The sequence below is a fragment of the Heterocephalus glaber genome, unplaced genomic scaffold (genome assembly GCF_053883595.1).
Source record: "Heterocephalus glaber isolate CG9 unplaced genomic scaffold, H.glaber_assembly_v1.0 deba00000546, whole genome shotgun sequence".
Classification (NCBI taxonomy): Eukaryota; Metazoa; Chordata; class Mammalia; order Rodentia; family Bathyergidae; genus Heterocephalus; species Heterocephalus glaber.
The window spans coordinates 38,232,849-38,258,493 of NW_028258147.1; the positions used below are offsets into that span (position 1 = coordinate 38,232,849).

At 36.3% G+C, this 25,645-nt stretch overlaps 2 protein-coding genes and 1 pseudogene across 10 annotated transcripts in view; 1 reads left to right on the forward strand and 2 right to left on the reverse strand.

Moving 5' to 3' along the window:
• Dbf4 (DBF4-CDC7 kinase regulatory subunit) lies at positions 1–23,178 on the reverse strand. Of its 4 annotated transcripts, none has more exons than XM_021242603.2 (13): positions 22,851–23,159; positions 21,766–21,938; positions 15,426–15,473; positions 15,146–15,325; positions 13,814–13,864; positions 13,160–13,229; positions 12,890–12,966; positions 10,852–10,888; positions 9,206–9,248; positions 7,015–7,143; positions 6,433–6,547; positions 2,660–2,784; positions 1–1,114 (listed from the first exon to the last, which is right to left on the reverse strand). In XM_021242603.2, the coding sequence occupies exons 1-13, from the start codon at positions 22,894–22,896 to the stop codon at positions 175–177; spliced, it is 2,034 nt and encodes a 677-aa protein (XP_021098262.2). In that variant the 5' UTR covers positions 22,897–23,159; the 3' UTR covers positions 1–174. The 4 variants fall into 4 exon arrangements, with proteins under 4 accessions (XP_021098262.2, XP_021098261.2, XP_021098263.2 ...); XM_021242602.2 differs by having other exon boundaries at positions 9,206–9,251; positions 22,851–23,158; XM_021242604.2 differs by lacking the exon at positions 15,426–15,473 and having other exon boundaries at positions 22,851–23,178.
• LOC101706573 (small nuclear ribonucleoprotein E pseudogene) lies at positions 9,210–10,843 on the reverse strand (annotated as a pseudogene).
• A 110-nt stretch (positions 23,179–23,288) lies between the features above and the next one.
• Slc25a40 (solute carrier family 25 member 40) overlaps positions 23,289–25,645 on the forward strand; it is a 69,062-nt gene continuing 66,705 nt past the window's right edge. For 3 of the 6 annotated variants that reach the window (XM_004862421.4, XM_013078735.3, XM_021242606.2), the window contains exon 1: positions 23,356–23,552. The gene's annotated coding sequence lies outside the window, so the exon portion shown is untranslated. Of the gene's footprint in view, positions 23,553–25,645 lie in introns of all 6 variants that reach the window. The other 3 variants (XR_002388673.2, XR_015448665.1, XM_004862420.4) reach the window with 2 other exon arrangements.

Here is a 25,645-nt window from a genome sequence, read left to right on the forward strand (position 1 = left end):
TAAAATGATTCAAGTTTATTTTTATGTAAATAGGTATTCAATTCTGTAAAAAACTGCAAACATCACCTTTATTAATATTTAAATATAGTTCTGTAAACAAAGTCAGCAAAAAAAATCCTAATTATAAAAACTGTGAGAACATGAACCCTATTTCTGAGTATATTTTTTTAAACATTAAAAGCCAGTAAATGTAGAAGTTGAAGGAGAAGAGAAAAATGCTGATAATAGATTGTTTGAATTGTCCTCTTCCCAAATATCCAAAACATTGCATATACCACTGTTTTCACTGTAGCTTGTAAAACCCAAAAATTCTGACTTCTCTTCACTAGTCTGAAATAAATCCAGTAGAGACTGTACTGGTGAACTGCAAATTCTGTTTTCTTCTTGTGTAATAAGAAATTCAGTTATTTTCTTATCTGATTCAGCATTTGGTTCCAGATTTTTTTTATTTCGTCCTAATAATATCCTCACTTTTCGACGGATCTTACTGGAAGGTAAATTATCCATATTTTTGATGTCATATTCATTGAGTTCCTCAGGAGGATGACAGGACGGGATTTTTGTCTTTACTGTTAGGCGCTCTTTTGAACTGTTCATTGTTAACAGATCAGAATCATGACCAAATATAGAATGAAGGTCTTTTGCTTGAAAAAGCATAGTATCTGACTTTTGTTTTGGATCGGATACATTATTATTCATCTTGAAAGGAGAAACTTGTACAGATGTCTGTAGACTACTAGGATTTTCATTTACAATTAATTCATGTTCATCAGATATGTCAAGAATGCAATCCTGTTTGTTTTTACATGGAGGTAGCTGTGTAAAACTCTGTTTTGTGTCATTTTCAGCTGCATTTAACATGGAACATTCATTAATCATTTTCTCATTAAGTCCTTTCAATTCATTTGAAGGGAAAGGGATGGGTTCTGAAATAAACACGAACTTTTCTTTGGGTTCCTGGGTTTCTTCAAAGAAAGTCTGCTTAATCATCTGTACATTATCTTCCCTGAAGTCTTTCTGAGAAATATGTTGCAAGTCTAGCCTTTCTTTTGGTTCAGTCTTTTTGCAGACATTTGAAGAAGTAAGAGAAAGGGATCCAACACTGTATTTTATTCTTTATGGGGAAGGGGGGGAAGAAAGGAAACATTAACTAGTACCAAACCAAATTCCTTAGAAATTAGTAAAAATACCACACAAAATATTTATGAAATGTATTTAACTTAAAAATATAAACTAACAGCCAGGGGATTTAGCTCAGTGGTTCTGCTGCCTGCCTCACAAGCACAAGGTCCCAAGTTCGATACCCGGTACCAAAAAAAAAAAAGAAACAAAAAAACAGAAATCTCAACATTTTGCAAATTTATTTAGATGGAAACACTAGTGTACTTCTCATCCACATTCTTTTTCCTCCTACTCAATATCTTGAATTTGGTATTTAAAACTGATCAGGTAAACCAAGAAAATATGATGAGATCTAGGTCTGCTCTTAATTTTTTTATTTTGCTGAGAAGTTCAGTAACATTTTAACTCATTTTCCTTAGCAATGTGTGAATAAGTACTTATTAGAAAACCTAAGGCAGAAACATACAATTTTTTATTTAAGAGTAAAATATTTACTATCACAGTGAGTTAGAAACCATTATTTTTATACTTCTAAACATGAGAAATTAGTAATTCTTTAATTTTGTAATTAGACAATCCTAAATTATATACAAATAGAAAAAAAATTTTTAGGTACTAGGAATGGAACCTAGGGGCTCTCTACAACTGAGCTACATCTTTAGCCCATTTTATATTTTATTTTGAGATAGGGTTGCCCTAAGTTGCCTAAGCTGGCCTTGAACTTCCAATCTTCCCATCATTCTCCTAAGTTAGATTACAGTCATGCCTCCCCATGTCTGGTTTGCCAATTATATTTTACAGTATACATGTTAGATTAACAATAAAAGATATACAATTTACCTGATACTTCCACCATGTTAATTTTACATACGTGTTTTGTTTATACTTTTACTTAAGATTTCCTTTATGCCTAGCATGTATGAGGCCCTGGGTTCCAGCTCCAGCACAGGATTGGTGTGGAGAGGGTTCTTTTGAAAAGATAGGTGACTAAAAACCAAAACTCTAGTCCAATATGGCTCCCTCTTTTTAGGTCCAGAGAAGCTTAGAAGACTGGCACCAGAAGGAAAACTGGCAAAGATAAAATAACCAGTAAATGTAATTATTAGTTCAGGATTTCGTTAGAGTGAATTATTAGGGAATTGTAAATTCTTATAGTAGCCTGTAACCTACTGAATTATCACTCTAGCTGAAAGCATTTAAGAAATTTTAGTTTTATGGGAATAATTTAATCAGGATCCATTTTATCAATGTGCAGTCACCGTACAATGAACAGCAATAACTTTATAGTAATAAATAGCAAGGACAGTTAAACATAAATACTTAGTGAAAGTATAAGAGATCTCATGGCTCCCAAAACCTAAAATATTAACTACATTAAAAAGAAAGTCTGGTAACTCCTTTGGTAAACCATGTCAAGAAGACTAAAGGTAAGCATGGGAAGGGAAGAAGTTATTAGTTCTTAGCCATATTTATATCCTCAAAATACATATCATTTCTAATAATTTAAAAGAATTTAAAGCTTTCGTTGATAAATTACCTTTTCTTTTTAGGTGTGTCTTTTTCATTTTCTATAAAATTGAAAACTAATTTAGACACAATATTGTCAACAACTTGGTACTGGTTACTTTCTGCAAAGTTTCTGTGTTGCTCACTGCGTAGGTGCTAAAACAAAACGAAAAAAGGCAAACATGGTTAAAATTGTATTTTTAATTCAACAGATCCTTTTTTATTCTCAGGATTCCTAACATTTTCATGTCTCTAGTTTCCCAGAACTACAAAAAACCAAAACCAAAACAAAACAGAACAAAACCAAAAAACTCCCCTAAACATGAAAAAAATAAAAGCAGCAAAACAACTCAAACAAAACCCTTTACTAGACCCTCAAAATATGTTAAGAAGTTACTTCTGAAAAAATAAACTAATTTTTACAACCTTTCATTCTTCAGTGGAAAACGTCAAATATTAATTTGTGGTTACACAATAAAAAGAGTTAAATCAGAAAAGGAAAAAAAAACCCAGTAATATTTAATATTCAAATATTAAATGTTTACAAATATATAAGGAAAACACCTTTCATTTCATTACTTTATACAGTTACCACTAAGCTAGGGCCTATACTCAATGAAATATTAAAATTACGAGAATCCAAAACACAATAATCTACAAGGAAGGTTAAAAAAAAAACACATTAAGTGCTGTGAATATTTTTTAAAAATAAGACTTGTAAGTGAAGAAAAACATTCGAAAGTGAGTAAACTGTCTCAATCACCCAGCACTCATAATAAGAACCAAGAAGTTGTTCTCAATGTTAAGTGACCAAAACCAAAAGTAAGCAAGTTCATAGTGTATTAGTGTTAAACTCATAAAACAAAAGTCTTTTTGAATGACTGGGATTTTCAGGTTAATTCTACCATTTCTGTCAGCTGATCAGAAGCTTATACCAAGGTGATAATACAACCTTATTTCTGTTCCCTTAGCTTCATGAAATTTATAACTTCGACAGTTTGATTTCACCTCCAAAAACAAAATTCTCCACTGGTCATAAAAGTAATGCAACCTGATATATACAGTGTGTCCCTTATTTGTAAAATTTCCATATATAAATTATACAGACTAATAATGTAAAAAACTGAGAAATGATTAAAATTTAAAAAGGACTACCAAATCTGTAAGTTCAGATTCAGCTCATATTCTAGGAAGGAAAATCATTTATTAATAGAAACTCCAATTTTTGTGTAATTTCTCTCTAGTTTTTTATTTTTAAATAGGGTCTCATTATGTAGTCCAGGCTGACCTTGAACTTGCAACAATCCTCTTGCCTCAGGCTCCCGAGTGCTTGGATGGAGTGCCTGGATGACAGGTATGCGCCACTACACCCGGTCATTCTATTTTTATTTAGTTGTTCTTATTCATCCTTTAGGTCTTGATTTAAATGTCAGTTTCTCAGTTGGGTCTTCTCTGACACTCATTTTAAGTCAAAAAAACTATTTAGTATTTATTTTTAGGTTGTAGGGATTGAACCCAGGGCCTCACAAATGTGTGCACACATTCTATCACTGAGTTATACTCTCAACTGTTTATCTATTTATTACTCTTGTACTTTATACCTTTATACTTTACGATACCCACAACACTTGCAAATACATGTTGTATCTATCTTCTCTCCCAGACCATAAGATGAATAATGGCGGGGGAATGTCTGTTTTGTTTATCTCCAATATTTGAAAATATTTGTTAAATGAATCCCTTGGCAAGGTAGAACTGAATAATTCTGAAACCTAAGATTAAAAAATTTTTTTTTCTTTATTCTTATTGACTAAGAAATATGAGCGAAAACCTGTTAAAGACATGATCGTGGGGGCCAGGGGTTTAGCTCAGTGGTTCTGGCGCCTGCCTCGCAAGTGCAAGGTCCCAAGTTCGATCCCCAGTCCCCCCGCAAAAAAAAGACATGATTTTAAATTTCATTCCCAATATTCACTTCTACTAAATTTCTTTCTTTGTAGTAACTAGGGACTGCTTTTCATTTGTTTTGTTTTTTTTTAGCCCCAACATTTTCTGAGCATTAAATCAGGATCAGAAACTAGTATTACGGAAATCATCCATTCTAGATTACTTCTGAGATACTTCAACTTTTTTTTTTGGTACTGGGGATTGAACTCGGTCGGGACCTTGTGCTTGTGAGGCAGCCAGCAGAACCACTGAGCTGGCCCTACTTCAACTTTTGAGTAAGTTCAATTCTAAAGCAACCATACTTTCTTTTATTATATAAAATACACAAGAAAACCGCATAAGAAGTACTAATGGATTTTAGGTCATAGAAGGAGTCTAAAGACTCTTAAGTCTTTGTAAGAGTTAATATACTTTATGAATTAGATATTTTATTAAAGTTTTATTCTTTTTTAAACTTTCCTACCATCTACCAAAATCAAACATCAAAACAACTCTGCTTGAAAAAAAATTTTTTTGAGATGGGGGCCTTGCTCATGCTAGTCTCAAACTCACACATTCAAGCAATCCTTCTGCCTCAGCCTCTTAAGTAGCTGAAACTACAGATGTGTGCCACCAAGCCTAGCTTTTTATCTACTATTTTATTCATTGTGTCTCTCTCTCATTTTGAGACGTGGTCTCACTTTGTAGTTCAAACTGGCCTCCTCAGTATGTAGCCCAGGCTGGCCTTGAACTCACCGATTCTTCCTGCCTCAGCTTCCCATGTGCTGAGATTACAGATGTGCACCACCTTGCTTACCTTCTCCTATTCTGAAAGTTAACAATTCAGAGAGTAACAGCTAATATTAATAAGCACTGACTTCATGCTAGACTCTGCCCAAGATCACACCTGACAAGAAGCTAGGATTCGAAACTGCCAAACCTGGATCCAAATCTCCTGCTCTTTTCACTGGCTTAAAACTGTAATGGTTCCTATCTTTAAAATCCAATCTTTACCCCATATGCCCTTCCATCTACTTTATTTCTCTTTCTACTATTTTGAATTTCTTCCTCATTTTCTTCCTTTTAGTAAATAATGAGTAATTTAAAAATTCCTAATGCCCAAATCATAGCCACCCCTGCCTCATCATTCACTTCCACAGCTGACTGATCCACTGGCAAATCCTCTAGCCCCATCTTTAAAATACATCCACAGTCTGACCACATCTTAAGCATTTCCTCAATCACTGCTCAGCCCAGGCCACCATTAAGTGTTCTTTGAGCTCATCTATCAGTTTAGGACTCTTCCTCTTATTTCAATGCCAGCAAGTATTGTTATCTCAGTTTTCTACTCAAACGTCATCTATCAGGAATCCCTTTTCTAAATAAACAGCAACATCTCCATTCTTGTTTTATGTTTCTTCATAGCACTGTTCTAATATTCTCTATTTATACTCAATTTTTTATCTCGTGGTTACCTATCTTTCTCCCTTTTTCCACAGAATGAAATTTTCATAAAGGTAAGGAACTGGTTTGTTTTGTTAAACACTATTAGCCTAGCACAATGACCGGTACAGAGTAGGTGCTCAGTCAATACTGAATGATTAAAATTATTTTTCAGTGTTTATTTTCCTTTGTGTTCTTAAAATTTAAAATGTTTTGGATTGAAGATGTAGCTCAGTGCAAGAGCATTTACCTGACATGTGTAAGGTTCTGGATTAAATTCCCAGGACTACAAAACAAAACAAAACAAGTCCAAAACCAAAATATAAAAAAGATATAATTGTCAAGTTATAAACCATAATCAGATGAAGCTAAAATTTAAATATTAAATATATTCACAGTTTTAAAACCATTAATCCCAAAATATAAAATCACATTTACAGTTTCAAGATCTTCGTATTTCTGTAAACAACATTCACAGTATCCTTTTTTTTTCTTCTCTTTCAACTGGAGATGAACTGGGGTTCCACCACATTTATTGCCATCTGTTTGGATTCTGGTGACAGAAATACATGGTAAAAAAATTAACTGGTAAACGTGAAGAATAATTTTAAAAATTTATTTTTCTAACCCATCATACACAGAAGCTGCCATAATTTACACTTTTATCAGTAAAAAATGTTAACTACATTTCTTTTTAAGAAATGTAAAAGCCAACTAAGAATGTAGCAAATATTCTTGAGATGGCTCAAGAAAAACATTTTCATTATCTGGAAACATTAAGCCCTCCCCAAACTAAAGTGTCTAAATATAACCTACTTAAAAGAGATTCAGACTTTGAACCTAGCTTAGGGGCATCAAAAACTTTTACCCAAGGTAAGTCAGCAGATTATTTATTAGAAACATATACACCACTACCACCACAGCATAGAATGAACCATTTCAAATGCTGGTCTATAAAGAAAATATTACGAGATGATAATATAAACAACATTCCTTCTGAAAGTAAAGATTCAAACTAACCTTAGTTTAACCTGAGCTTGCTTTTGGATGCTAGCTGGCTTATCTACATCAAATGGACTGCAGGGCTTCTGAACAGAATAGTTTATAAAAGGCATATTGGTCAGCTGAAGATAAAATGGCCTATAAAATCTAAAAGAATAAAAAAACACACACACAAGCTTCTTTATGATAAAAGAAAAAAAGTTATTTCAGAATCATACAACTGATGTGAAATCTTAAATAGAAATTGAGTAGGGTTCAATGTACCTTCAAAGAACAATCTGCAGGCTTAATTTTAACATTTAAAAACAATTTTTACACTGTGGTAAAATACTCATAAAATTTACTACCTTAACCATTTTAAGCTGTACAATTTCAGCATTTAGCATTCACAATACTGTTGAATCATCACCACCATCCATCCCCAGAATGTTCATATTGCAGAAACGGAAACTACATCCATTAGAGGATCCAAAGCTCTTTCACTTCATCAGCTCACAAACACTTAACAGTCCTAAGTCTGTACGTTCCTCTTTCCCCAACCCCTTGGGAACTATCACTCTTCATACTATTCTTATGAGTTCTACTATTGTACATGCTTCATGTAATTGGGATAATGTAGTGTCATTCTACTTAGCAGAATAATTTTCTGACGTTTCATCTTTATTGTAATGCATTCAGAATTTTATTCTTTTAAGGACTTTCCCCCCCCTGAACAGTGTCTACTCATTGTGGTTTAGACATGGATTTCTTTAATCATTGGTCAGTTTCTTTTCATTTACTTGTTAACCATTTATATATTATCTTTGAAAAATGTAGCCAGGGATTTAGCTCAGTGGTTTCACCGCCTGCTGCACAAGCGCAAGGACCCGAGTTCGATCCCCAGTACCAAAAAAAATAAATAAATAGTTGCTGTATTACTTTCCATAAAAAAAAAAAAAAAAAGAAAAAGAAAAATGTCTACTCAGTGCTTTGGTCCATTTTTAAATCAGGCTATTTTGTTGTTTTGCTGTCTCAAGGTCTGAACCTGGAAGGTGACTAGAGCATAAAGGCACTGTACTCCTGAGTAGTTAGTCCTCTGATGAGCTCACAGCTGGCTTGCTGTGAGGATGTGGGCCCTGGTTAGAGGTCATTCTCTGGGGGTGTGATCTAGAAGGGTGTAGTCTTTCTTGGCCCTGGTCCCTCCCTTCTCTGCTTTTGGCTGCCATGGGATGAGCAGCTGTCCTCTGCCAGGCCTTTTTGCCATTTCTACCTTGAAGCCAGCAGACCTTGGACTAAACCCACTGGAAACTAGGCCAAATAATCCACTCCTCCTTTAAGAGCTGCCGGTGTTGGGTATGGTGTTGCAGTGACAAATACAGGTGATATTTCCTTTTGATTTATATGATTTTATATTATAAATATAGGATATAAAATCATACCATAAGAATATATTCTAGATATTAACGTCTTGCAAATCTCCTCTCCTGTTCCCAGGGTTACCTTTTCAGTGTACTGTCCTTTGATATGTAGAAATGTATAATTCTAATGCAGATTGCCTTGGGTAGTATCGATCAACATCCCAACAATTCTAATCCATGAACATGGGACATCTCTACATTTACTGGTATCTTCCCTAGATCTAACTTTGTATTTTATTTTTTCTTAACAGTAATGCATTTTATAAAACGAAGCTTTCAATACACCTTTATCACCTCAATAAGTACCCAAGAGAACTCACATATATTTAAGTGAGTAACTGAAAAGTTGAAAGTAATCTAATTTTTCCATTTCAAACTAATCTATGGTTTTGATTAAGATTACTCTGCAAAATTTCACCATCATACTAGATATTTGGAAAGCCACCACAGTGGATATTATGTTTAGGTTTTATATTTCCAAACACTACCTAGTAATTAAAAAAAAACAACAAATGTTGGAGTACTTCTTCATACTAGTTCTAAATCACATGGTATTGCACTTAGCCAGAGAACGAATATTTGAAATATTAAAAATGAGTTGGTCTCATGATTGCTCTAAACCAAATACTTTAAAGATACATTTACATTATACTGAAACTAAATTCAGTCTGTGAGCATAACTAAATCAATGCCTCACGAATATTAGTATAAGGGAACCTTATACTATTAATTGTATTAATGGAGACAGCTTAATTACCTAGGAATTTTCTCATTTAATACTGTAATAACACAGATTGGCTTTAGATACTTACTGGCTCATATCTTCTACTTTTACAAAAGGCTTTTTGAGTCTTCCTGCTTCAGAAAATAGAAAACAAGGTATCAGATGACTGTTCTTTTTCTAAATAAAACCACTGTGGGAGGAAAAAAAAAATCCCCCCAAAGCCTAAAACAACACACAAACTTCAAAGTTTTAAGCCTCCGGTGAAATATTTTCCAATATCACTTTATTTTTCCTGTCCATATTCTCTTTTTTTAAAAAATAAAAACAATTCTACAACATTTATTACGGTCCAATAATAATATAAGGGTAATCAAAACCCTATGAACAAATGTTTTATAAATACTCCCAGGGCAAACCACTTGAACAGCTGCATCTTTCACATATTATCACAACTGGCACTGCCATCACCTCACTTTACTGCTGTCTTAATTCACTGATCATTTCTAGCTGGAGACACTCTGTAGCAGAATATTATCTTTCGGCATGATCCAACCCAGTTGTTTCCTTGTCTTTTAGAATAAATTTCTTCTGCATCATCTAATACAAGTTTCATGTACTCATCAAAACCAATACTGCCCTCCATCCGCACATTCACCTGCTCACAGAGCCACACCTGAACCCAGGATCTATTCAAATATCTGGCGATGAGACAGATGGGCTGCACCATCACCTTTTGTACTTTCTGGCCCTGGCCCTGGTATGTCACGGCGGAATCACAAAGACAATACTTGTGAATGCTGCCCATATTTCTCATATTCTTAAAGTGAATGGAGCTCCCCAAAAATTTATGGACAGAATTCATCAGGAATACAAATTGAAACAAAAAAAAACTACACTTTAATTTTCACTAGTCTGATATTTAACATTTCCTCTGATTATAAATCTAAGCAACAGGGCGGGGATTTAGCTCAGTGGTTTTGCCACCTGCTGCGCAAGCACAAGGACCCGAGTTTGATCCCCGGTACCAAAAAACCCCCAAAATCAAAAAATAAATCTAAGCAACAAATCATAGTAGTATTTGCAGTGCCTGTAACTTTGACACCAGTGAAAAGAGTGATTTTTCACACCATGTAAGTTACACAACTATCTCAAAGCATTGTTTATGTTCATCACTTTTAAAATTACAGCAGCAAGCCAGGTGTGGTGGTGCATGCCTGTAAGGTCAACACTCTGGGACGCTGAGGCAGAAGGATTATAAGTTGGACCCCAGCCTGGGCAACATAAGACACTTCATGAGATTCTGCCTCAAAATTAAAAAAAATAAAAAAGAGCTGAAATGTAGCTCAGCCTGAAGGCCCTGGGTTCAATCCCTAGTGGGGAGTTGGGGAGGGGTGTGTGGCATGGTGACATACAACAGCAATGAAATCAGTGCTAGAACTTGTTTTTACTGTACAATAAAAAGTAATCACTATTTCATAATAAAAACTACTTTGGTATATGAATTTTAATACAATCAGTTTTCTCGATCATTTGTTGATTAAAAATAATAAAGATATTATTCTTGGGGAGTACAGGGGAACATAAGCTTCACCAGACTGTCACAAGTTTATGTCCTAAAAATGACCAAGAAACTCCTGAATAAATAAAATCATTTACATGAGTTTAGAAACTGTCTATATATGATTTGTTTTCTAGAAGCAAATGAAACACATTTATGGATGTCAATATACTTACTTCTTGTTTTTTGTGTTCCAATACCAACTTTTTTCCCCTTTAAAAAAAAAGACAATGAAAATACAGGGTTTGAAAGTACAGTGAAAACCATAATGGCAACTGTTCATTACTCTCTTAAGATTAAAAAAAAAAAATCTTGCTTTTGAAAATCAACTCAGCCATAAAAACAATGATCATTCAATAATTAATAGGATTTTGTCCACTGGTATAGAATTTAGTAATACAAGCTCAGTTTTACAATAAAGCTACAAATACCTTGCAGTTTCTATAACTATTTTAGCTTTCTTAGAAATCAACCAATATGGAAAAGTTACAGTCTATGAAATAATCTAAAAACTTTTGTGTTAAAACTGAACAAAGGAATTAGTAAACAATTTGCTAGAGTCCATCAATTCAACCAATGTGAAGCATATACTATAGGAGAATCAATATTACTGATTACAGCCAAAAATTATGGACAACATTCAATGAGCAACTGCCTAAAGCCAGCAGCTAAAACTCCATATGCATCTCATCTTTGTGGCTAGAAGAACAAAGAAAGTCCCAGTGGTCAAAGAATTACCAATGGAGTCTGTGTTTTTCTTCTTTCTTCCACAGCTCTGCCCTAAGGTTAGGTCCCAGTTACAAAGTTGTAGTTCTGAAGTAGTATGGGGACCTAAAACTGAGAAATCTCATTCAGGAAGAACTGGGAAAAGGCTTTTGTGGCGTGAAGAGGAAATGTAAGAGAGGACCAAGCTGGAGATGGAGATCCCTAAAGCCCTATTTAAATAAATCCACCCAAGTGCTGGGCTTCCAGTTGCAATGCTAAGGACAGACCTAAAGTAGCATAGCAAAAGCTTCTGAATACAACTAAGATTCAAACCACTGCCCAAATCTTTTTATGGTGTTTTTGAGACAGGGTCTTGCTGCATAGCTCAGGCTGGTCTTGAAGACACTGTGTAACCTAGGCAATCCTCATGCCTCAGTCTCCCAAGCGCTGGGATTACAAGCATGCACCATTACACCCAGTCCTCACAGCCCAAATCTTATTTGTTTTTTGGTTTTTTTTGGTACCAGGGATCGAACTTCGGACCTTGCACTTGCGCAGCAGGCGCCGGAACCACTGAGCTAAATCCCCGGCCCCTTCCCCAAATCTTAACTTAGATGGGGTGGGTGAGCAGGATACACCAAAAGCTACATACATCTTTGAAAACTGAGATGGATTTGAACTACAACACAATAAAGACAGAACTAACAGTCTGAACAAAACTGGGATGAGTGCCTGCTAAAACAGTGCAGATAAACCAGCATTCTCCATCAAAAGCCTATACAACATAACATTTTCAATGTCCCATATATTGCCCAAACTTCTGACATGTAAAGAAACAAGAAAAAATAAATCAATCAGAACTATCCGAGAAAGACTTTAAAAGTGAAAGTAAACACTTAAAATGAACATAAGATCTCAGTAGAAAAACTGTACTATAGTTACAGAAAGTGTCATTCTCCCACTCAAAAATTACCAATACAGACAAACTATTTATGTCTTTATTTCTTTGTATACAGGAATGAATGAAAAGCATACCACAAAAGAGTGCTCTGGGAAAGAGAGCCAAGAGAAAGTTAAGAGACAAGAGAAATTCCAGAAGAGAAGTTCAAGGAATGAATGGACAACAGCTGGAAGAATGAATGTGATCATTACCAAATGGATTTGGCAAACTGGTCAGGAGTTTCATATCTTTTAAGTCAAAAACTGAGAAATATAAAAAGAGATTTAAGTAGTATAGATAAGGATTATAAAGATTAAACAGTAGATAAGTAGAGATGTGGGAATTTTATTATTTTTGTTTTAAAGGATGAAGAAGGTTTGAATCTGTACTAGCACTTCAAAGAAAAGTATACACAAAATTCAGAAACATGCATAGATTCTAGAAACCTATCCCTGGGATATTCTAAGAGGCAATGATATTTTCCACTAGGTAGGACATTTTATGGATTCATAAATAAAAAAGCAAACAATTGTTTTTAAAAATCAGTTTGAAAATTAAAGACAACATACCCCATCTCTTACAGAAGTACTTGATTTCTTGATTAAGTACAGCTCTTTTTTCTTTTGTTCAATGTAGCATCTAATATCTTTATTAAAAAAAGGGCTTAAGATTAGCAATTTTATTTGTGGAGTTTAACAGAGTTGTAATAAATGTAGGTGAAGAAGAGTTACCGTCGCAAGTGTCCCTTATTACTAAAATTTTCACTATGGAAAATCAGAAGCCAATGGACAGACATGGGTACTTGTAACAAATATTGTTGAAAGATAATAAAATCTTACCATCAATATGAATAATCTTTACTCCCCATGATAAGGCATTTGATAATATACTATTTGAAGGAATAAGATCCTGTTTAAAAAAAAAAAAGGTTTTAGCTAGGAAAATTATTACCTAAAATGAGGCATCCCCCACCCCTAAAATTTAAAGCATAATGCCTCTGAGGTGATTCATAACAGGCCCTATAAATTAAAATAGCAAAGAGCACATTGTTTCTTCGTTTGGGATTTCTAAAAATCCCATTTAATATATTCCCACATTCTATAATGCATACCGTAAGGCCAATTTCAAAAGTTTCCAGTAATATTTTAGAAGGCCACAAGATGGATATGTTTCTCCATGAAAATCAGATTCTGTTTTTTGCAAAAATGAGATACATGTGCAGTTTAGGCTTGAGTGAATGGAAGATTAAGAATATAACTTCCAGGGCCGGGAATTTAGCTCAGTGGTTTCGTCACCTGCCATGCAAGTGCTCCCCGGTACCTAAATAAATAAATAAAAGAATGTGACTTCCAATTTTTTTCTTTTGGTACTGGGGATCAAACTCAGGACCTTGTGCTTGCACGGCAGGCGCCGGAACCACTGAGCTAAATCCCCGGCCTCTTCAATTTTTTAATAAGAAAATATACAGTGTGATTTTTAAAGTTCCTACTCACATGATCCTTGATAGCTTTTTCAACTAATAATTTTCCTCTGCTTAAACACATCTATTAAAAAAAAGCAAACACAAAAGTTATAAAATAGTATTTCATTGGAGGAAACGTCAGTTAAAACAGGTACATGTTAAAACAAAACTAATTCAAGAGGTCAGTTCTTGAAGTAAATTCTATTCAACATGAAAAATAGGTTCCACTGGAACTTTATATCTACCATTAGACAGTTTAGTTTCTTATTAAAGACTAAGAAAAAAACTTTATATACACTATTTTTACAGGCTATTTCACCTTTAAAATATTATAAAAAGTAGCTGAGATGCTATGAGCAAAATTTAACTCAGAACTAATCACCACTGTTATCATACCCCTGCTCTAAAAAAACCATTAACTATAAGAATACATGCCTCCTTTGATCATGTCTTCCTTTACTTTTTCTTCTATGTCTCTTTTCTCAAATGATTTCCTTGCACCTCATTATTGTGCTTCTTTCCCCCAATTCTCAAATCAATTGAAAAGGATATTTTTAAAATGGCAACTTATTACACTAAAATCTAAAAATTAGCAAATTAAACATTATCTCTTCCCCTCGCCACAATTAATTAAATATTTAATTTGTCCTTTCTATCTTCCACTTCACTGGCAATAGATTGATAATAAGAGAGGTGATGTTGGAAATTCTATTAACGGGGGTTGGTAATCTTTCTATGCTAAGAGCCAGAGAGTACTCACTTTAGGCTCAAGTAGGCCATCTAATTTCTACCAACTACCAACTTCTGCCTGAAACACAAGAGTAACCGTAACTAATATCTACACAAACAGGCCTGAGTATATTCCAAGTACATTTAACGGACAATGAAATTGAATTTCATATCATTTTGGCTTGTTTCAAAATATTTTTGATTTTTTCTCACCATTTGAAAATGGAAAAACTATGCTTAGTGTACAGGACATACAAAAAACAGAGCAGGGTAGATGTGGCCATTTTGCTTATTCCTGCTCTGAAGTTTAAAAAAGATTTCATTTCTTCTTTAAAAGAATGATCTGCTATGAATTCTTTAGTTGTAAATTATTCTGAAAAATAAAAGCCATTCCTATGTGCAAGGTTATACTTTAGGAACCAGGGTATGACTACAGTGAACTAATAAAAAAAATTAACTTTCTAAGACAGCAGCCTTATTAATTAGAAAGTCACAGATATGTGATCATAACTACTCTACATGTATTCTATAACTGCTCTACAAGTGAATTCTGCTACCAGCCAGTTATTAAAAATTATGAGATCCTCAGGCCACAGCATTTCCCAGAGTCTTGAAGTATACTGAAAAGACTTACTGTGTCAGGAGTCTTAAATGAACTCCCATCATGACTGGGATGAGGCGAAGTGGTTTCTGCAGTATATGCGGATTCTGGACTTGGGACAGGAGAAATTCGACTCTGTGTCTGCGCAAATTTTGCTTCCTTTTTATTTGAAATAAGATAACTGATATCTTTGCTGAGAAATTCTTCAACTCGCTATAGAAAAACAAAGTATTTTTAAGTAAGTCATACAAACCATTAAGGTGTTTCACACAGTAGGCACAGGATAAAATTTCAATTTGATACAATGTAGTACCTTGTAAATTGTTGTTGTTTTATGCTGTACTTTTCTGAATCTGGAGTTCTAAGAAAGTATAATAGGAGTTTCAGTAATGTGCTAGACGTTATTCTTACATACTTTATCCTAATTAATGTAATAGGTTTAACAAACCAATGATACTAATATTTTCTACATTTGTCAGACTAGACAACTTAAGAGAAGTGACTTAAGATGATACCAATTGTAAATAGAAGAATTTGAACACAGATATTGACGCAAATCTATGATCTAAGCAGTAGTGTCCAGTGGAACTTTCTGCAATGATGGAAATGTCCTTTGCCTAAAGTATCCTATCCAATAAGAATGACTTGTCAGGTGGCCACTGAGCACCTAAAAGGTAGCTGGTATGACCAAGCCACTGAATTTTTAATTTGAATGAATATAAACAGCCATATGTGACAACTGTCCAGCACAGCTTTAAATCATTAAATTAGAACACCTTCATCAGAGGATTACTGAGGCAGGAAGCCTTTACTCTCATGAGCAAGACTGAAGAGAATTTCTCCACTAAAATGCTTGCAAACAGCTGCTTAAACGCCTGAATTTATAAACATGTGTGTCAATAATCAATGTCAGTGAACAGCACCCATATCCCAGGACAGGAAAATTAAACTAAATAGAAAAATACTAGGCCGGGGATTTAGCTCAGTGGTTTCGCTGCCTGCTGCGCAAGCACAAGGACCCAAGTTCGATCCCTGGTACCAAAAAAAAAAAAAAATACTATATCATCATATATATATATATATAATATACATATTACATAAAAACACTAAATACTAAGAAGTAAATTATTAATCCTTAATAATCTATCTACATAAATGGGAGGGTTCAAAAATATTTTAAACAGCTATACCTAAAATTTTCACAGGATCCCAAGGAGATTAAAAAAATGAAACAAAGTTTATAACGGATAGATTTCATCTAAGCATTGCTCAGAATTGGCTGCTGAGATATGACCTTCTTAGTTAAATGCAAATCACTTTTTCTCTCGAGCAACATTCATGCCTGTTTATTCTTGACTAATTCCTACAAGGCTGGTAGGAACAGAAATGACAATTTACATATCATATACTATCTTCATAACTATGAGGTCCTGGCAATGCCAGCGGTTCTAATTTTTTAAAAGAAACCCAATCCCTTACACATTTGATAAAATATAAATAACCTAAAGCTCAATCATTTTTAAGTGTATAATTCAGTAACTGAGTACATTTGCAATGTAGTGCAACCATCCATTTCTGGAACTTTCTGTCATCTCAAGTGACACTGTGCCCATCGAACAGTACCTCCTTACTCCTCTATCTGCTCAACCCCTTCTAAGCCCTGTCCTACTTTTGTCTCAGTACATTTAGCTCTTCTTGGTATCTCACTGCTGTGGTTTGAATGTCCCCACTGAAACTTGTGTTCAAGTTTAATCTCCATTGTGAGGTGTTAAGATACTGAAAACTTAATCCAACTACGGTGTTTGAAGGTTAGAACCATTGGAAAATAAGTTACATGAAGCCACAAGGGCAGGGCTGGCCATAATCGAATGGCATGGTGGCTTTTTAAGAGGACAGATCTAGACTAGGATGGTATGCCTCACTCAACACATGTCCTAGTCTATCAGGAGACTGCAGAGTCCCCAACAGCAAGGCCTTCACCGGATTCAGATGCCAATCTCGAACTTCCTAGCTTACAGAACAGGGGTTGAATAAATCTTAATTCTTAATACAATGTTTTGTTTATTCATTTTACCTGTAGGCCATTTGGGCTGTTTGAACCTTCTGTAAATAATTCTGCTTTAAATATGGATATACAAATATCTCACTGACATCTTGCTTCCAATTCTTTGAGATATATACCCAGAAATAAAATAGCTGGAAAACTTTTAATGTCTTCAGAAAGCATCCATACTATTTCGCATAGTGGTTACATCATTTTACATTTCTACAAACAGTGCACATGCACAAGGGCTCAATTTCTTTGCAACCTTGTTAAGGTCTATTACCTTATTTTTTTGACAGTAGCCATACTAATCGGTGTGACTCACTATGGTTTTGATTTTCATTATTGGCCTTTATATATTTTCTCTTTACATGCTTTATCCTTTTTAATTGGGTTATCTACTGTTTAGCTGTAGGAAGTTTCTAGAAAAAATTATTCTGGATATTACTTATCAGATAGATGACTGGGAAATATTTCCTACCATTTTTTTGGGTTGTCTTTTCACACTTTACAATTTCCTTAGAGGCAGAAGAGTTCTTAATTTTGAGTAAGTCCAATTTATTTTCCCCTAAGAATTTTACCTTACATTTAGATCTTAGATCCATTTTATTTTTTAAACGATAAGGATCCAACTTCATTCTTTTGCATGTGGATACACAGCTTTCCTAAAACCAGTTGTTGAAAAGTGTCCCTTCCCTTCTTCCTTGAATGGTCTTTTTTAAAATTAACTGACCATATATAAAATGGTTTAGTCCTGGGTTCTCTGTTCTGTTCCATTGGTCTGTGTGTCTGTCCTTAGGCTAGCACCCACATGTGTCATTTGGTTTTTCATTTCTTAAAGATTGGCTTAAACTCACTGGTAGAGAATAAAATGTCCTTTATGATGTGGTGCTGACAGAATTTTATTTATTGCCAGTTACCCTCCATCTAATTCCCAAGTAGACCACACACTGCAGTATTAGCAGTTTACCAAGCAAACCCTAGTGTTAACACCTATTTTAAATGTTTTTTCTTCCATTAAATATATCTAATTTTGCCTATATTTCTACCATGCATCCAAAACTCAGCTCAAACATTATGTCTGGTATGATTCTTTTTAACTGGGCTGGGGATTTAGCTCTGGCGCCTGCTGTGCAAGCACAAGGTCCCAAGTTTGATTCCCAGTACCAAAAAAAAAGGAAGTGTTAATCATTGTTATGTGTTCTACAAGCAATTTCTACATACTTTTGTTAAAGCATTCATAAGGCTTTACTGCAAATTGTCTATTTGATGCTCACACTAGACTGAGTATTCCGAGAGGACAACTATACCTATCTTTTTGTCCTCAGCAAATTAACAGTGCTGGCATAAAGGTGACAATGGTGGAGTAATTTTTGAATGAATTTCCACATGCCCAAATCTTAATCATTCTTCAAAGCTGAGTTTAAATAGTGCCTGTACAATGTATTCAATTCCTCAGAAGTAATCTCTCTTGAAACTTCATTTACCTTACCACATTCACTGTCCCACAACATCTCTACCTAAAACTTGAGGATAGGATGGACATAGGATTCATTTTTTAAATCTACCAAAAGATATTACACTGTACCCACTGTGCAATAATTCAATTAGTTTTACCACAGTCTTCAATTTGTCAAAAATTGTTGAATGTATGCCGTTCCATAACCTTCAAGCTTACTTTCTGATTAAGTCAAAGTCACAGTGAGAATATCAAATATTTAATTCTATCCTCAAGTTAATGATACTGCAAAGCATTTACTTTTACATTTCTGCTCTTCTACAATTGATTTATTTTAGCCAAACTGTTTAAACATAGACCTAAATGTGATTGGTTCCAAAATAGTTTTGCATCAGCTATTTTTCTTGCCATTATTAAGTATGTTTGTCAAAACGTGCCTCTGCTGGGGCTGGGGATTTAATTCAATGGTTTCGCTGCCTGCTGTGCAAGCGCAAGGACCCGAGTTTAATCCCCGGTACCAAGAAAAAAAAAAAAGCCTGTGCTCAGTGGTGGAATGTGGCAGAAGTATACTATGCAGACAAGTGGGGAATTAACTGGTTATTAATTAACACGTTCACTAATATATAAGCTGTGATAAAAATATACAGTGTTTAAATTTAAAAAATATATTAAAGTAAGACACCTTGCCATTAATCCTTATTAAAATACTCCCCATCACTTCAAACACACTTACTTATCCCACTGTTCTTGCCACTTTCTGAAGCAGCTCTGAAAGTCCTCTTTCATGTATGTCTTTAGTTACACTGCCCTGGCTGCTTTATTGTTTTGAACTGCTTCTAAACATTTAACTTTCATAGTCATTCTGACTTTGGAGAAAAGCCTGAAGCCACACGGTTCCAGATCCAGTGAATAATCTACACGAAGACACAAAGGGTTTTTTTTTTTTGGTACCGGGGATCGAACTCGGGACCTTGCACTTGTGAGGCAGGCGGCAGAACCACTGAGCTAAATCCCTGGCTCACATGTTTTTACGGACCTACATTTCCATGGGATGGCCCTGGATAGCAGGATTCAGCATAGTTTTGATCACACCTTGAAAAAACACTCACAAAAGAGGACTAACAGAACTGCTTCAGAAAGTGACAAGAATGATGGGATTGCCAGGTGTGGTAGCTCACGTCTGTCAGCACCCAGGAAGCTAAGGCAGGAGGACTGCTGTGAATCTGAGGCTGGACTACATAGTGAGTTCAATGCCAGCCTGAATTATACAGCAAGACCCCGTCTCAAAAAACAGACAAGATATGTGTTAGAAGGGGGGAATATCTTGACAGGGAATATTGACAATGAATCTTTTATTGTAATACAATTTTTTAAAAATTTAGACATTCAATGAATTTTTGAGCACATATCAAAGTGGTCAATTAAACAAAAAGTACTGCAGATGTTGATGTGAAGCAAGATAAATAATATAAAGGATAGAGGGTCTCAGTAATACTAAAACTTACAAGCTTAATCCTTTAAAGGCATATCTATGAAAATTAGTACTTCTTAAAACTGAATCCTAAAACTCTTAAATTTATATCTAGAAGTTAAAGTTCCTTTTTAGTTCACATAGGAAATCTCTGTAACAAAATCTTTTTACTGATGGAAATGCTAAGGGCGCTGGAAACAGAAATTTAAGACCTGGGGAATGAATATCCTTGACTTATAAAGGAAAGTTAGTGGGTGGGAAAAATCAGAATTCAATAAATTTTTTAAAATTAAGGAAAAAGTTAACCAATCAAATTTAACAGAAAATCTATAGGTTTGGGGGAAAATTTAGAAACTATCCCATTAATATGCTCACTAAAATATGTCAAACCATTTTAGGGTAAAGATTTAAAGTTTATAAAGCCAAAAGGTTCCTTAATTATTATGTATGGCAGAAGAAATTCAAAATTTCTTGTAAGTACCTCATGAACTTCTGTGGGGCAGGCGGCTGAATCACTGAGCTAAATCCCCGGCCCTCATGAACTGCTGTGGGGATGAGAGAGAAGAGGCCAGGGGAAGTGGCTGCTCCTCTCGTCACTGTATTGCTGTTTTGGACACTGAATATGACTTTTTCTGAAGGGTTATAATGCTAAAAACAAATCTAAGTAACACTGATTTAGACCATTAGACCAAGGGTGAATGGATTATCATTGTGAGAAAGCTGTGAAACTATTCAACAGCTATTTTGCAGCCTGTGATTGCTAGAAGAACAGAATTGGGATATGCTGTATTACTCTAGGAATTAGGAGACTAACAGTACTCTGATTGGGCCAGTCAACTTTTCTGGACTCAAGAACTTCATTTCCAAAGTGGATCTTTACTCATGTCTAATGCCATTCACAATTAGAACACTTGCTAGGTGGCAGTCAATACAACGGCAAGCCTTTAAACATGACCTTTAGAAATGCATATGATCACTGTGATAAATGAGACTATTACAATATATGACAATATTTTAGTTTAACAAAATGAACAGCAAAAAAGTAAAATAACTTTTCAAAGATGGATTTGCCTGTTTGTTAGTTTCCTAATTACATAATGTAGGAAAGATTTAATTCTTAATCCAGAAATCTGTTCCTTTAATGACATTGATATTCACTCTGTTGAGAGTATCTCTTAAGATATGTGTAAATTAAACTCAACACTGATTTTTTCTTTTTTGAGACAGGGTTTCACTATGTAGTTCAGACAGGCCTTGACTCACGATGTAGCCCAGGCTGGCCTCAAACTCGCAGAGATCCTCCTGCCTCAGCCTCCCAAGAGAGCTGAGACTACAGGTGTGTGCCACCACACCTAGCCTTCAACACCAATCTTAACTCTGTGGGTTGAACAGGTTTTCTGTAATAACTTTTTTTGGTCAGGCTACAAAATGGGTTAGAAGGTTAAAACAAATGGGTTTCTTATCCTTTTCTTTTGCTTTGGGATTGAATCCTGTGGCATGCCAGACAGGTATTCTCAGTCTCCAAATGGTTTTTCATTAATGAAAAACAGCTGAAAAATTGAGCTTGGTGCCAATAGATAGTTGGTTACAAATATACCAAAATGAAAAATTTAAATGAGTACACATCAGGAACTACCTTCAAATTTTTAGTTTTTGATCAGTATATAATTTTCACTTACCCCTCCTAGGTCCTTTATGTCTTTTTGCAGTTTTTCAGATAAGGTAGCAGAAGGTAAGTCAAGATAAAATACTTTTCCCCAGAGTGGCTTATATTTGGATTTTTCTGATCTGCTACTATTTTTAAGAGATTTCAAAGATGATCTGTTCTTTTCATTTTTCACTTGGATTCCACCTGTATTTTAAAAAGCTTAGAATTACATCACGTCTCACATAAAATTTTTATTTTTAAAAATATTTTATTATGCAATAATCATATCACAGGAAGGAAAAATCCTTATAATCACACCAATTTAAGTCATTAACATTTAAATATATTTTATTATTGCCACTTACGATAAAAGCGAAATGCCCTACTTTTTATCGGAAATTAACAGTTGAATCACAGGATATATTAAGGCACACGACTATATAACCTTTCCTGGAAGACTTTCTTTAGATGTAAACTCCATGGAGGTATCTACTCAACTATTTATTGAGCATCTAGCATTGTGCTGAACACTCAAAATTGGTGCTTAAAATGTTAAAACACTCAGTAACACAAACCTATTCAGAACGACTTGGTCCTCTCTAGGGCTGGTGACTGCTCTAGTTTTATTAAGAACTTAAAGGTCCATTAAGGACTATATTATCATTTTACTGTTTGCACTGAAAACCTCTGAGATACAATCACCTGCTATAAACTTTTGGAACACAACCTGTCTTTTAGTTGGTGGCTACATAAATATACGAAAGACTTCAGAAGCTGAAGTGTTTTACCAAATAAAATGATGAAATTTGTGTTTGTTTTGTTTATAACGTTGAAACTAACAATGGATGTCTCAAAAACTTTCCCTCAACGTATGAGTGAAAGCAAATAAATTTTAATACCAAAACCCCACCCACAACCACGGAATCTGGCGCAGCCGAAAGCCCGGGAGGGTACGCGCGGACCCGACTTTGTCTTCGGGCTTTCCTCTGGACCGCGGGCCGCAGCCTCCCCAGGACTGACCGAGGCGCTCCCTGCACGCCGAGACCCGCTGCGGGGGAGCTCGGAGCCGCGGCGGGCGGCGGAGGAGGGTTAAAGGGACGCGGCGGAGGGGCTCACCCTGGCAGGGCCCTTTGCCGTGGATCCGCATGGCTCCGCAGTTCATGGCAGCCGCCCGGCTCTACATGCTGGGTCCGGGCGGGAGCCGCGCCACACGGCCGCGGGAACCAGGCTTCTCGGAGCCGGTGGACCGAACGGCCGCCACGCAGTAGAGAAAAGGCTCCGTGGGCCGAGTTTCCGGGGCTGGATCCGGCTCGGAGGCGCAGCGGAGGAAGAAGAAGCACAGCCACCTAAACAGCGGCGGTTGAAGATTTGAAAACTCGTCACGCGGCCGCGGCGCCGGTACGCGCGCCCTGCCTTTTCTAGCTGCGCGCGCAGCGTCCCGCCGTCCGCTCTCTGCGCACGCACGCCCCTCGCGCTCGCTCCGCTGGCCCACCCCTCGTGCCGCTCGCCACACCCCCTCGTGCTTCGTACGCCGCGCGCCCCTCCTCGCGCTGGCCCGCACGCCCCGCACGCCCCGCCTGGCTTGCCTCTCCCCCGGCCGTTTTCGCCCCGTCTTTCCCCGCCCCCTGGCCGCTCCGTCACGCCCCTCCTCTGCCGTGGAGCCTTGAGCTCCACAGAGCCCCGCTTTCCGCCCGCCGCTAAGCTTTCGCCTTGAGGCGTCCGAGCCGCTCGGGTTTGGCCGAGCGTGGTGGCTGCAGTAGCGTAGGAGGCCGCCATCCTGCCACCAGGGCATCGTTGCTGCCTGCCACGGCCCTCCAGGTACGCTGTCCGGACGTGCGGGCCCGGGCCGCCGAGCGCCCCTAGATCCCGCGCGCGCGGCCCGGGCCTGCCCTGGAGCCTGGTGGTTCTTACCGTGTGTGTACGTGTATTTCAGCAATGAGAGAGTGGAAAAAGAAATCCTTTTTTATTTTTATTTTTTTGGTACAGGGAATCGAATTCGGGACCTTGCGCTTGCGAGGCAGGCGGCAGAACCACGGAGCTAAATCCCCAGCCCAAGAAGTCCTTTTTTAAATCTGTAAAAATAGGGCAACGGGCTTGTGATAAGAAGTACATGGACAGGTTTTGAAATGTTTACGTTTTGTTTTATGAGTGGAAAAATGCCTCACAAAAGTTGTTTTTGGTTGTTTTTTTGTAACCTCCCTGAAGAAGAGAGTGATCTTTTGTACTATTTTGCATTACTTTACTCCTAGTCATAATGGGCATGCATTGTATAGTGGTTGATTTGTGACCTAGCACTATAGTTCGGGGACAGCACAGTCGATATTAATCATTTTCCAAACAAGTATCATACAGCACAGACGAGGGTGGATTTTGACACCTTAGACAAAATGGAAAACACAGGGAATGATCAGGCTTGACAGGGGGAACAAGAATTTTATTTTGAACAGGTTTAGGCTGAAGAAGCTGGAGTGACAGTCATGGGACTATGTTTATTAATTAAACTGTGCTTATTAGACGGTTGGAGATGTTGGAACTCGGGAGACTTGTCAGGAAGACAGACGGGGAGGGGAAATACAAAGCCTCCTAGACTTTGTACTCATTGATCTCAGTTATGGGTTACGCATAATAGGTTAGCAGATCCTGGAGGTGTGTGAGGAGGTAGACTTTGGGCATGCATGTACAATGTTATAATTTCAGTTGGGAAAAAACTATTTTCAAAATATAAACTCCAGAGCGAGCAAAAGATTTTTGTGTTTATTAAAGGGTTGAGAGTCACTAATACAGAATATAGGTAAAGCTATGGAAAAACCAAAATTGTCCTGGATATCATGTGAAATAAAGAAGTAATGAGCAGAAGATGATGAAATGAGAGTGAAAGAGATGGAGAAAAGGCCAGAGAGGAGAACTGAGGACAAAACTCCTGGTCAGAAGTGACAGAATTACAGACCCTGCCATTAAGGTGTCACTTGTATGGCTTTGGTTAATTTGGGGCCTCAATTTTAATCTGTGAAAGGGGTAAAATGGCTTAGAGCTATTGTAAAGTTAGAGCTGTTGTGAAGATTAAATAGAACATTTAAAAAATCTTAATTAATACACTGCCTGGCACAGAGTAAGAACTCATTAATTGTTCTAGTGAACCTTGGGAGCTCCTCCATCTCCAGGGAAGTTCAAAAAGGCTAAGACTCCAATAATAGTGTGGAAGAGATGTTGATTTCCTTAATGAGATTTTGAGTAGATGGTGAACGCAAGTGTTAAATAAAAATGATGGGTTTGAAGTTGAGACAGGTTATGTATACTGTTAAATTATAAAGTGTAAAGTGCAGTGATAGAGGAAGATTGGGTCTTTGGAAGGTTGAGGATATGAAAAATCTACTATTCAAGTTAGTTTTAAAAATAAATGTTATTGGACCCCAGATCTTTTAGCCACAGAAGGCGCACTTGGTTGTATACCTGTGGCCAGTAAAGAGAGAAACCATACCTGTCATAGCAATGATGAGTTCCATAGGTAAGCTTGAAAATGTGCTTGAGAAGAATCCTTCAGATGAAGAGTTTTACGTTCAGGAAGAATCAAATGGGGAAGTGTTATTTGTGTAAGAAACTTGGTTAAGGGTTCTATTAAGTAAAATGGGAGAATATTGGGCAGATCATGGATACTATTCACTCTAGAGTATTAGCAATATTGTGCAAACATCACCGTTATCTAATTACAGAACATTTTCAGTACAGCAAAAAAACTCATAACACTTATTTTTATTCCCTTTGTTGCCATGACTGTACTGTTTGATTAGTGTAGCTTTTTACCTCTAAAATTGGGAAGTCTTAGGTCCTACAGGTTTTTTTTTTTTTTTCAAGATTGTGTTGGTTATACAGGTTTCTTGAAATTTTATATGAATTTTAGGACCAGTTTATTC